Raw genomic sequence first — 14,148 nt, forward strand, 5'->3', positions numbered from 1 at the left:
TATGGGTTCATAATAAAACGGATACTTGGGAACCTTAAAAATGAGTTAGGAGTAACAACGGGATGTAGAATTCTCAAATCTTGGGCACTGAAATATTAAAATTCCAGCATTTTCTTAAAATCTCTTCCTCGTGATTAGCAGTTTAACTCTTACTCGGCTCTTCCAAAGGGAAGAGGGGGATTAAAGAACCCACACGGTGGTGAGGCCGAGGAGCGGCCCCGGCCGGCTTCATTCTCCAGGGCAGCTCGGAACTGGGCCGCGTTGTCTCTGCTTACAGGGCGCTGGGGCCGCTCTGCCTCCCCGGGAGCCGCACCGGTGGGACGCGCAACGCCCACGCAGCATGACACCAGCCGCGCCCGCCGCCCGCGGGCCTCGCCACGGCAGCGCGCGCCGGGGCCACCGCGTCCGCTCAGCGTCCCGGGAGTGGCCCACGGGGGCTCCTAGATGTGCTCCAGGGTCGTCATGGAGGCCGCTTTCCGTCTCTGCACGGTAACCGCGCTGAGCTGCAATCACATCAAACAGTAAGTAGTTTCCTTTTCTACGGGAGTCTTAGGCCAACACGCAGGGCAACGCATCACAACGCGCAGTTATTGAAGATGATCAGATTGGAAGGGGTCCTCTCCTCTAAGAGGTCCCTGTGTGTTCACTTCTACTCTGCTCTTGAGGCTTGAAAATGTCTGTATCACACTAGAGAGGTGCACGTCAAATATGACATGCCACCGCTCAGCGACAGACCCAGAATCCCGAAGGATGCAGAACTTCTAGGTAAAGGTTCATCAGAAAAGTGGCTAAAATACAAACCAAGAATAAGCCAGCACAACGCAGGGCTGGGAGTAAAACAATGATAAATACAATCTTTAAAAAAGCTAACTGTCCTTCCTTTTCTGTCAATATCCTTTATTCGTTTGTCTAATGTACTGTAGCACTATTTTTGTTGACATAGCCACTCTTTACGTGTGTTTATGATATTAGCCTTTTTGTCATATGTGTTATAGTTTCCTCAGTTTGTCATTGACTTCATGACTTTTTAATGCAGAAATCTGGTATTTTACATAGTCACATTCATTCATTTCTTTTCCTAGTTTCTAGGCTTTGTGTTCTTGCAGAGAAAGCCTACACCACACTGATATTTAAGAGATGGCACACGTTCATTGAGACTGGGGACTTAGAACATGTCACCGTAGTACAAGGACGGGTGACAGAGGTGCAGGCAGGGTAAGCTGTAGGAGCACATTTGGGGGGGCTGTGGCAGGACCATACAGGGCTGTGCTGATCCCGACCTGACGCAGGCCGCAGCAGTAGGCATGACGTGCTCAGACAGTGACACTCTCCCAGCTCCATTATTTCACTAAATACCAGGCCCTCAGCAGGATATTATTGCTATTAGTGGTTTCCATTTTTTAGAGGAAAATGAAAAATTAGGAAGAATTCAGAGAAGGCAAAGATAAAGGTTTAAAAAAATATATGTCTCATAAGAAAAGTTTATAACTCATTTAAAACTGAAAAATATTGGCTCCAGGGAATAAATTCCTTTCTGTGTATGGGGAGGAAGCAGAATGATTCCATCTTCAAATGAGCAAACTGGAAGGAGAAAAGCTGAAGAAAAATTCTGTGACGTGGTTACCACAAAAAAATTACAAAGAAGCTAGTTTAACAGGAGACTGTTCGGATTTGCTCCGGTCAGGAGGCGGGAGACTGAATGGGACATGGGATGCCAACTGGATCATCTAATTAAGGTTCTGAAACTGTACTTTTTTACTATGGAGCTCAAGGGAGTCGATTTTAAGTCGCATTTTCTTGATCACATTCCTTACAAAAGGTAAACTTGCCAGGGAGGTGCTATTATTCTCCATCGAATGTGAGGAAACTGAGGCTCAGAGAAGGTCAAGCTGCCCAAGGTCACATCGCTCCTAATGGCGGCGTCTGTCTGCCTGACACCACGCGCATACTCGGAACACCACCCGGGTGCCCGGCTCCTATTGCCTTTGACCCACTCAGGGCAGGAATTCTTGAGTACTTACCTAATCCATTAACTCATTATTTCCTAAGAAATTAACCATATTTGAAAAAGCTATAATTACTTTCGGGGGGGGGGCGGGGCAGAAGGGCAAATTATTACTAGATGTCCTTCAAGTGCCATATTATGTCCAAACTCAGACACGAACTGAACTCAGGATTTAGAGTTGCTGTGCTGTGTATACAATGCTGTAATAACTAAGAATAGTATTAGTACATTTATAACCAAATATAATTAATAATGCGCTAACTTGGTTTGTTTCTATCTGCCTGCCCCCCCATCTCTCTCTCTCAACTGTCTCCAGCCTACCGTATATTCACTAAACTGGTTGCATTATGTCCCCAGGAGAAGGGCTACGGCTACTGCTTTAGAACGAATGGCCCTTCTCATCATGGCGAGTGTGCGTTATAATTACCCCTTCATGGCTCACTGCTGTTCTGCACTTTCTAACTATTTCCCATTGGACAACTTTCTATCACATTTTAGATTTATATCATCACATACAAATATACATTAAATGAAGTTAGCCTACTGCATGCAAAGTACTTTCTTCCATTTAAGAACTACAACAAAAACAAAGTTGGTGTGATCTGAAATAGTGCGTTTAAAGCAACGGTACCTGCTTCCGATCTGCCAGCAGACCCCTGCCCAGCTCCACACGCCACATAATTCTGGAGAAGGGCTGCCCAGGGGACCCTCTGTGGTGATGGGCGGTTCCCCATCTACGCTGCTCTTGTGACAGCTGTAGCTGCACACGGTCACTGAGCACCGGAAATCTGTTGGTGTGACTGAGGATCTCAGTTGTCAATTTTATTTGATTTTAATTATTTAAACAGCTGCTGGCGGCTAGAGGCCATGATGGGACAGTGCAGCTCTAGATGTAGGAGTCAACTGAAGGAGACGTCTGTTTTTAAAGTTTACTTTTTCAACCTCACACGTTAAAGAGACTCATTTGAAGTAGTTTAATCAAGCAAGAATAAAAGTACTAGCTCTCTGGGAACTTCTAGAAGCTTCTCTTAGCTGGGACGCACACAGACTGCTTACCTGCTGCGAGGCTGAGGCCGCTCTCTGCTCCGCCTGGCTGAGGCGCCGCTGCAGCCTGCTGGCTTTCTCCTGATGCTCTAAAATTAGCCTTTCACTCTGCGGAGGTCGACACACAACAAACAAGTTAGAAATCCACACGCAACACAACGTGGAGACGTTCGGTGCGATAATCTGAAAAATCTGGACATCATTTTACCCCTTGTAAAATGCAAAGATAATGTTATCTCGAAATTTACATTTTTTTCAAGTTATGAACTTCAAAGTTGGTTTTACATTCTCACTGAACTGTCTTTACCACTACATGCCAACAAAAAAAGTGAATTAAACACAAAGCGGAGTGAATTGGAAGTTAAGAACAAGATTTTCAATTTTTGATCTGTTGACCTTGAGAGGCCAGTGTGCTGCTTTGGACGTGGGGAGGGTTCGTGAAAACAGAGTGCGGGGTCCCTCGACCAGAGCTCCTCCCACCCGCAGGGCTGCGGTCTGTCCAGTTCCCAGGTGGGTGCTGCCGCTGCCTGCTGGGCCCCAAGGGCCACTGCGCTAGAATGAGCTTCCAGGGAAAATGGGACATCGACCTTATTAAAGTTGAAGAAACAGAAAATATCCTTTCTAGAAATCCTGGTCTTTACAGAGTCAGATGTGTCTTACAAGATTTATTTGCTAAACTTATTCTTTAAAAGGTGAAGAACTCTGTTTCTACATGTTTCTCCAAACAGTGTACGAGTTCTGTCTGGAAAAAGTCCAGCCTTTGTAATTATAACAAGAACAGCTTGCACAACACTGATGTAACCTGGCAGCCAAGGAGCGTGGACTGGAATGCGCATGTGTGAACAATGACGACCTCACTGTACTAGTCAGTGGGGGCGGTAGATGCCGTTGAGTGAGCCTGTGTGCTGTGTGGCCGTCACAGTCAAAGTGATTGAGTGGCTAGAGCAACAAATCTGCATCCAATTTTGCATTCAGCTTGAACAGTCCTCTGCAGAAGCTATTCGGATGACTCAGAAGGCTTCTGGGGACAATGCAGTAAGTGCAGTGCAAGGAAGAGTGGCACAGACGCTTCAAAGATGGTTGAGAACCTGCTGAAAGTGACCCACGTTCTGGAAGGCCTGCAGCAAGCAGACAGCTGAGCAGGCTGAACGCGTACGGGCTGCAGTCAACACAGATCAGCGACTGATAGTGCGAGAACTAGAAGCTGACCTGGGGAGTCCAAGACTGCTGTGTCCCTGGCTCTCAAAGCTTTATTCACTTCACATTATGTGTGGGCTTTCATGACTACGGATGGTTTCTGCAAGGAATACTCACATCTGTGTGCTCACTTCCAAGGAGAGAATTAATTTGGACTCGGCTCCAGTAAAATTCTCTCACACGTATATCAAGCTGCAGCAGAAGTACTTCCCAGGAGAGTCATTATCTTACCTCAGCTACCTTTTCATTTGCCATTTCCAGCTGAGAAAGCAGCTCTTGGGTATGAAGTTTCTGCCGGCTCAGCTCACTCCTGTTAACCGAGCAGGGGAGGGAGAGATTGGTTAAAAAAAGGAACTAAACAGAATCTTCATTAATAAGATCCATATTCATGTTTGGAACAAAAATATTTTCTTTGCGCAAAATTAAGTCTCTTTATTAATACACCATAGCTAACGGACTCCTTCATTTCTTACACATGTATTCTGGAGATCGGCTGTACAACAATGTGAATACGTAACTATTGAACTGTACACTTAAAAATGGTTAAGCTGTTAAATATTATGCATATTTTATCATAATTTTAAAATGGTTAAAATGGTATATTTTGTGTTCTATTTCTGCCACTGGAATCTCCCCTCATATATATATATATGCCAAAGTGTCAATCTTAAGTATTATTTAGCATTAAAATGGAAGTGTACTCCTATTACACAATATAGTACTTGTTAGCATAAAATCTCATGAGCCACTGTGACGCTCAGCTGCAGGACGCCTTCTAGATTTATACACAGCGCTCCTCAGAGGGGCGTGGCCCCGGGAGTGGTGAGAGAATGCTAATCGCTCCACCGTTGGTTAGTGCCGTAGATTCAGGACTGATATTTGTTTGGGTTGTATATGTGCTATATTTTATGCATGCATATACTTTGTTAGCTGGAATTTTCTTACGCACGTAACTTTTTTTTCTATTCAACATATATGCATTATATTGTTCTTGGCCAAAGATAATTTCAAGAGTCCCAGGTTAGTAGATATGATGTAGTCTTAAAAGTAGCTTAAAAAATAGATCAACTCAATTTCTGAGTATTAAAATAGTAATTCAGGATTGATTTTTATCCTTTGACTTTACTTCTGCTTCTTAAAAAAAATCAACAGATGTACACTTTCAAAATAACTTAAGCTTTGATTTTTTTTTTCCAAAGGAGCTATACAAATAGCTTAAACCTTGGTCTCTCAAGTGTCCTATATTTGAGTGAACAGTAGTTAAAATCAGGAAGCAATCTGTTATAAACACATAGGCAGTAATAAATAAAATGTTCACAAATCAATTACTCAAATATTTACTGCACTGTCTCTGGGCCAAGTGCAAGGTATATGGTGGTAAACACAGAATTGCTGCTGTAACAGAACTTAGAGGCTGAGAGGGACATGCTTCTTCCAACTCAGTGACTTCATCAATACAGGCCACTGACTCTGAGGAGCTTAGGTATTTATCATTGTATCTGTGACAGACAAACGTGAGCATTTTATCTTAGCTTTATTTGGGTGGTGATGATAAAGCTGAATATATTATTTTGTTTAAAGTATCTCATGTAGTTTAAAATTCCCAACATAACAAAACAAAGAAAGCAAAATGACTGGAGTGGCAGGTCTTCTAGGTCAAGTGTAATGGAAGGGAAAGTTACGCACGTCAGCAATGATGAGAAGTAACCTTTGAGGACACAGAAGACGACGGAACACTGGTCACCTCTACAAAGTCAGTTATACAAAGCCTTTTCAGAGAACATCTAGTACATAATTTGATGTCTAAACGATTCACTCATATCCCCGTGACAATTGACCTGAATGATAGTAATACTGTCTAACACATACTATTAGATAGTAATAATTTTCCATAAAATTCAAAATCACAAAGATAAAGTTATTAATTCTGAGTTACTTTAAAAAAATTTTATTGTTGTTCAGTTACAGATGTCCCAATTTCCCCCCCCCCGTTGCTCTCCCCTGCCCCACCTCCCACCCCCAAGTCAGTCCCCACCCCGTTATCCATTTCTATGGGTCCTTTATTCTTGTTCCTTGACTAGACCTGTCCCCTTCTTTTCCCCGTTTAATCTATGTAAATATTAATTCTGTTGTGTATCGAGCTCTGTCACCCCCGCTGGGTGGTGAGCAACTTCATTCTTCAGCGTGGTCTCCCTTATAACCTAGTACTCAGCAGGGCTTGGCAAATAATACTGAAGATGCTGCTGCTGATGGGAACAGCGAACACTTCCATAGTGCTTCCTGTGTGCCAGACACTGTTCTAAGTGCTTTATGTAAATACAAGGCGTGTAGCAGCGCTGGATGGTCACGCGCGAGGGCGGTTCGTGCGCGGCTGTGCACACGCACCCCCCCCCCCCCCAAGTAACGACAGAAACTTAGAAAATGCGATTGCGTTAGCTCCCACAGAATCGCCCCCAGTTCATCCGCACATAGAAACTCCATAAATATTTGATTCCTGGCCAACTTTGTTAGAAAACCTAGCAGTTGGAAAATTTTATCCCGTATTTGCTCAGCAAACATTGACGGAGGACTCTATCACAAAACGTATTTTAGATAACGATTACTTTTATTTATTTATGTTCTTCTTTCTACAAAGAATTCGAAGTGGCTAAACATAAATAAATAAAAGGTTATTTTTCCGTTAAGCCTTTCCTCCCGTCTCACTTCTGAACGAAATTTTAGGAGGCATGAAACGGTGAGAGAGAAGGGGTTTCGCCAGCTCCTTCCCCCCGAGACCTTCCCGGAGCCTGCCTGTCAGGCCTCTGCGCTGCTCGTTTCTCCATCAGGTTATTTAGCTGCGGGGGTGAAGGAAAGACTCCGGGGGATGGTCCGACTGTGTTACCTGTGAGAAACTCTCTCTTCATTACAGCACATCACTGAGAGTTCCCAATATCATCAGCGATTTGGGAAAAACATTAAATAAGACTTTCCAGAAAGTTTCACAGCGGTATTACAGTTGAAACCCTTGCCAAATGAATCTATATAATCTCTCCACTGGAAATCTGTAATGACAGGAACGTTCCTACCTGTCAGGGGTTGCATGTAAGTGCAGCCTGCCAGGAGGTACAACAATAGATGACATCTCCAGCTTCTTTATGACACTATGGTACTTAAAGAGCGCTTCACACTTATTAAAGAATTTAAGTGACACTGTTCCCGACTTCGCTCTAATTTCCGGCATATTATGTGCTATAAGGCTTAAGGCAAAATTTTCTTCTACCAGTTTTAATCTAAGTATATAAAAATGAGGAATTCCTTATATCACTTAGCCCTCAGTGCTCTAAATATGTTTAGTTCACTTACATAGATTATGTGTATGATCAAATATCCGAGCCATGCCTACAAATATAATTCAGAAATACAGTTGTAAAATATGATTCACTACCCTCTGTACAAGTTGGAAAAAAAAAAAACTCAAGAAAACATTACATGCTTTAGTAAGCAAAATAGTATAACCAAGATGATTAAGTCATCACATTCTTCAATCTGAGATGTAAGTAGGTGAAGGGGGAGAATGTGAGGCAGGGTCCTCCGCACCTGCGGCCCACGGACAGGCTGCAGGCACGTCCACAAACACCCTGAGACGCCAGGCAAGGTCTGGTGGGTTTGCTTCCCTCTTCTGGAGTTCCCCGGCTCCTCAGCTTTTCAGGGGTCTGACGCCTAAGGGAGGATAAGGATTTTGTCTGGGCTCTCCACCTGGAATATAGCTTGAAACACTTTTTTTTTAAAGTATGAGCACACTGAAATGTTTCAATGTTGAATCTTTCACAGACCACATCCATAGCACTTTAACTATAAATATTTCCGCGTTTGGCTTCATTAATCTGGTATCACAATGTAACGGCATTTGACAAGCGATCCAAATACAAAAGTATTCTAGATTTTTACAGTATTTCCTCTGTTCTCTTGGAGTTGCCTGTCCAAACCTAATTCAACAGCAAATTCCCCCAAGTACACACCCAGTTTTAGGAGAAACTTAGTTGTGAACTCATATACTGCTGATTTGGGGGGTTTGTTTCGGTACTCATATGTCACTGGTTTATTTGGTTAAATCGCATATTTCCAAAGCAAGAATGACTGTCACAGCCTGGTGTGGGCACACACACAGTGACCTGCAGAGCAAGTGTGAAGCCGAGGGGCCGGGGCGGAGCACAGAGAACGCCTCGGGCGTGCGGCAGGTCGTTCCCCTGTGAATGTCGTTAGGTAATTCAGTGGACATTAGCCAGGAGGGTTTTCTGCTATACCCTAACTTTTCCACTGTCCCTTACTGCTACTTCAAGGTTGCAAAGTCGTTTTTATTCTCACCATAAACAAAGGAATTAAGACTCAGAGTAGTTATTTAATGTTCCTGATGTCATAAAGTAATTGAATGCAAAAATGGGGTTCATATCAGTCTTTTAACCAACATGGTCTCTCCACTCCACCACACTACCCCTCATTTTATGCCCAGTCATTGCACGAGAGTTGAGCAAAGCGTGTCTGTGGCATCATACAATATGAAGATCTCAAAGGCAAAAAAGACTATCTGGAAAAAACTTTAATCCTAACTTGGTGGCAAAATGGTCAGTCACTGCAGACACAGCAATCTCAGAATGTATGGCTTCAAAAGACTTGACTAGTACACAAGGCCCCTCATCCCAAGGTTTCAAGTCTCAGTTAACCGCAAACACCACAGGTTAGAGCAGGCCGGCCAGCCTCAGATATCCTGAGCACTCCTGGCCCTACTCCCAGGTTCCTCCCGGCCCCCATCTGGTCCATGACCTGAAGGAACATGAAGAAGTCCCTCGAGTGCAACCTGTCCGGAAGGGAGACTGCTTATCTGCTCGTTCCCAGTCAATGGCATCGCCATCTGCTGCGTGCTCCCCTCAAATGCTCAGGTGTTAGTGAAGATCCCTTCTCTCTCCTCATTCCCTGTATTCGACTTAACAGTAACTTCTGTCCTCCTTCCCCACGATGATGCATAACTGCTCACTTCTCTCCATCTCCAGCAACGGCACTCTGTTCTAAGCCACTATCATCTGTTGCCTGAAAACTGTACTAATCTAACATCTGGTCTCCTGACTCCATTTCTGCCTGTTTTCTAGTCTGTTCCCACACGAGACGGAAAACTGGTCTAAAGCGGTCTTTTGATGATCTAAGGATGTTTAAAACCCTTCCATGATTTCCCACTGCTACATTCTGGACTTTATTTTAACTTAAAATAGTCTTAAATATGTCACTTAAAGTAAAAATAGCGTAGCCCACAAGATTCTCATGGTCGGGTGGTCCCTGCCTCACTGCTCAACCCGGTGGCTTCTCTCTCCTCCGCTCATATACTGCAATTGCGTGGGTCCGCCCCTCAAACGCTGGTCCTTTGTACTCGCTCCTTCTCATTCTGCCTGGAATATCTTCCTGGCTTTTTTTGTCTAGTTGATTTCTTTCATTATTGAGGACTCGGTTTAAAGGTCACCTTTCTGATGACTTAAAAGAATACAGTCCGTTTCCTTCAGCTCCCACCCTGTGCCAGTTACTGCCTTCACATCACCCCGCTTGCTTTCTCCGCACCACTGCAGAAACCTGAAACCGCCGTGTCCATGGGTCGGCCTCCCTCCTTCTTTGCCTCTCCCTGCCAGAATCAAGCTCCAAAAGGAAGCCGCGCTCATAAGGCTTAGCCCAGGGCCTGGGACACCCACGGTGGCTTCTAGCCTGGGCATACTTTAGTTAATTCCACATAATCAGTCACCTCGTCTACTCAATAATAACATTTCTGATATCCTAGAAGTTGCTTTTCCAAAGTTTTCACTACCTGCTTGCTCTCATGTTGGAACTGACTAGATAATTCAGTGATTCCATGTTCCCAGGGGTCACTGAGTGGCATAATGACTTTGGGAAACCACTGTGGGGAAAGCCAGCATGATTTAATCTTTATTTATAAATATCATTCACGCTTATTTCAAAAAGTTATATAAAGAACGAACTCGAGTTACAAACTGTGGATGACTTTCCTCACGTCTCATTTCCGGCGCTGATCTTCGGATGAGATTGGGGAAACTGTGAAGTTTATAACTTCAGTAAATACTGAAACGGGGGCCTGTTACGTTCGACATATTATGTTGCTGAGATGGGCGGGGAGACACTCAGTCACTGCCGCAGCGACGCTAAGGAATCCGAGGAGCGCTGAAAGGCTCCTAGTTCACAGTCCAGGCCGTAAACGCTATGAACTGTCCGCGGCGCCGTGGGGACACCGAGGGAGGAGGCTGACATGCGAAAGATCAACAGAAGTTAGATGGACAGGAGCAGGGAGAAGAAGAAGAGTGTTACACTCAGAGCCAAGTGTGCAGGCCAGGGAGTAAGAAAGGGCCATCAGTTTAGGGAGCGGACAGGGCTGCCGCAGGAAGGCGGCATCTGGTTACTGGCAGGTGGGTGTGGGGGGAGAGGAGGCGGCCGAAAACACAAGGCAACACAGACCGCAGGGGCCTTCTGTGTCCTGCTAGGAGACGGAGACTTGATCAGCAGTTGCTATGGGGAGGTGCAGAGGTACTTTAAGAAGAGAGGTGACAGGACGGGCTTTGAGTATCAGAAGACTGCGTGGGTTACAGCAGGAAACGCAGGAAGGACCTGAGACTGTAGTAAGTTAGGGGTTACAGCAGTAATCCACGTGAGCGATGTTGGCGGCCTGAACTATCCGAGAATGGGCAAAAGATAGCAGTAGTGCTTGATTCAGGGGTGTGAGGACAGGTGTTCAGGGTGACTTCTGGGGTTTTACTTGAGCAACCTCATGGAAAGGAAAATAAGGGACGAAGGACAAATGCGGGCCGGCACGGAGCAGTGGGTTCGGTTTTGAATACATTGAGTTTGAGGTACCTGTGGGAAATGTTCATTGGAAATACAGATCATTTCAAAAAGGCCAGCATCATTAGAAGCTGTTCCGTAATACCAGTTAGTCCTTTCCTGCTTGTCTGTCACGGAAATGGGTATCCTAACCCACGCTGAGGGATTTTCCACGCCAAATGCATTCAATTCACAATATTTCTGGCATATATAATAACTGAAAAGGCATGGTTACAAGGTGAAGAGCAGAGTTATCCCTACGATGCATTAACCTCTTTGAAAAGACCACAAATACTTTTTGTAAAAGAAGATAAGCTACGGTTCCTTAAGGCATGGAATGAGAGTTTGAAATCTGGGCCAATATCTTAGGCTTTATAACTAACTATATAATTGCTCAGCTCGTTCTGTTATTATTGCCGCACAATTTAAGATAAGAACGAGCCATACATATTTTGATGGATACAGTGTGAGGGAAAATTTCCTCAATGCAAAAAATCCTTTAGTGATGTCTGAAGAGTAAATCACGTAAGGCTCTGTTCTATATTAGATGAGAGAGTTGCAAACAAAAGGTGCACTTATTCGTCGCAGGGAAATGATGGATCTGCCAGCTGCGGCAAGTGCTTTCTGAGAAACTCTCTCTTATGACAAATTAACATAGCGTGTGCCAGATGGTTTTCTTTTTTCTGTTGAATTATACTATAATATGCTTCAGTTACTTCTAGTAATTACACATTTTGTAATCTGCCAGTACCTGCAGCTGCCTCTCATCCTGTTAATTTAAAGGAAAAAAAACCTTAAAAAAAAAAAAAAAGCAGTATGGCAGCCAAACATTACAGAAACATAGCCAAGAATAATGTTTTGGAGATTAAAGAGAATTCCTTGGGCTCAGATGCTGTGCAACTACATATATATAGTTTGGGACAAGAAAAGAAAATATTACATATTGTGTACTTGTTCATTCATTGATTCAATACAATTTTATTATACACCTATATGCCAAGACGTTAGCTCGCGGTCTTGCAGAAGAGGTGGATGTTGATGGCAGTCACACTACAGTTCAGTGAGTGCCATAAAGAGGGATGAGGAGAGTGGTACGGGAGGGAGTGCAGGGCAAGGACACGCTCAGTCCATCAAGGGAAGTGAGAATGCCTTCTAGGAAAAAAAATAAAAAACTTGAGATGGGTCCGGAAGGAAGAAAATATCCTCCGGTTGGAAAGTGGGACAAGATATCCCTTGAAAAAAGAGCACGCACAAACTGCCTCTAGAATCATCCTTAACCCCTCTCTTTGCGTTCACATTCCACGTTGAATCTGCTAACACCTTCTATTACCTCCGAAAAACAAAGATTTCCAACCACCCTCCTTTTCCCTCCATCTTCGTCCAAGCCACCATCATCTCTTACCAAGACTCTTGCCATGGCCTTCTAAGTCCTTCCCCGGCTTTTTTACTTACTTCTGTTTTCCCTCCAGCAGACAGAGTGATCTTAAAAAAACAAAACAACACTGATCAGGTGACTTCTTTCAAACCTGTCCACTGGCCTTCATTCACACTGAAAGCTCTTTAGCCCGGAAGATCACGTCCTGGCCCGCGGCAAAGACCGCGCTCACCAACATCCCACGGGCTCCATGTACGCTGCTCGCACTCCTGGGAGTCAGACGAGCTTGGCCAAGGAAGGTAAAAGGAAGTGACGTGCATCACTTCAGAGCTGATGTCCCGAGGAGCCACGGTGCTCTCCTTCCTCTCTGCCCGGCCTTCGTTGTCCAGTGACCTCGGAAAATCACACCTCCACGGGGGTGGAACCTCTACCAACCGAGTCTTCTTGCCAAACTGCTGTGGACTTGTAATGTAAGCGAGAAACAACCCTTTATGTTTTGGCGTGTGTTCAGCCCCTGGGATTTCAGAGTCTCTCTGCTACGTGGCTGTCATTGCTTAGAACACCGTGTCCAAATCTGCCACTACTGCATCCGCTCTGCAGGCTGTTTCTCTGGCTTCACACTCACCAAGGGTCCTTCTGCCCTGGGATCTTCACATCAGCTGCTCTCTGTACTTGAAATGCTCTTTTTCCTGATGTTTAAATGACAGGATCCTTTGTTGTCATTAGGTCTCATATTAAGATTAATTTCCTCCCACTCATCTACCAGTCTCAGGTGTCCACCCACCCATTCATTATCCCACTGGCTTATTTAAATTTCCGGCATATACTTATTATCTGACTTTAGACTTATATATATTCAGTTGATAGTGTCCCCTTCCCCATCACTCATCCAATATCTTCAAAGAAAGGGGCGGGAAGGCCTTGGGTTTTGCTGTATCCTCAGTACTTAGAAAGCCGTGCCACTCAATAAATACACGATGGGTGGATGGAGCGCAGACTGGGAGTTGTAAAGGGCTGGCCGATACCTCTGGTTTATTGGGGCGGTTGTTCCATGTGGCCAGAACGCAAGGCACGTGAGTGACAAAGCTGGAGAGGCAGATCGCTGGTGCTCAGTTAGGTGAAGGGACGCTTGTTACAACCTACGGGCCACAACGAAACAGAAGCCGTGAAGTAGGCGGGGCCAGGATCAGAGCTGCTTTTCAGGAAAGTGACTCTCACAGAGTATGAAAGGCGGAAGAGAGCGGAAAAAACCAGGGCGAAGGACGCTGCTTTAAGAGCCCGGTTAAAGACGTGCAGGGTCAGACACGTAGCAAGAACAAGTATGTTACTGCATGTTTGCATACATGCAAGTGTTTCTGTGGGACAGATTCCTGCACCTGCAATTGCAAAAGAGTCTGCAGAGCCTCACTTGTTAGCTAACCCTAAAAAGGGTTTGCCAGGTCCACCAACACTGTAGGCTGATTCCTGTTTCCCCAAGTACTTGCTTTTGCATTTTTGTCAACTTGCTGGGTCAAGTTATTCTTTCAGTTTACATTTCTTCAGCGAATCATGGGGCTGAAACTGGTCTGATGTGTTCACTCTGCATTTCTGCCTTTGCGAGCTGCCAGTTTACACACTTTGTCCATCACTCTGTTAGGCTGTTAATCTTTTTCTTAAGTTTTGAACTCTTGATGGATTC

At 44.6% G+C, this 14,148-nt stretch overlaps 1 protein-coding gene across 1 annotated transcript in view; it reads right to left on the minus strand.

Annotated features, from left to right (window-relative positions):
• Positions 1 to 337: 337 nt before the first annotated feature.
• Positions 338 to 14,148, minus strand: part of SCLT1 (sodium channel and clathrin linker 1) — a 73,118-nt gene continuing 59,307 nt past the window's right edge. The window contains exons 21-23 of the mRNA XM_090289046.1: positions 4,478 to 4,556; positions 3,062 to 3,157; positions 338 to 503 (exon numbers count right to left, since the gene is read on the minus strand). Coding sequence (XP_090145172.1) covers positions 441 to 503; positions 3,062 to 3,157; positions 4,478 to 4,556 — 238 coding nt within the window. The 3' untranslated portion in view covers positions 338 to 440. The remainder of the gene's footprint in view (positions 504 to 3,061; positions 3,158 to 4,477; positions 4,557 to 14,148) is intronic.

This window comes from Furipterus horrens, unplaced genomic scaffold (assembly GCF_987537825.1).
Source record: "Furipterus horrens unplaced genomic scaffold, mFurHor1.1.pri manual_scaffold_10, whole genome shotgun sequence".
NCBI classification, from domain to species: Eukaryota; Metazoa; Chordata; class Mammalia; order Chiroptera; family Furipteridae; genus Furipterus; species Furipterus horrens.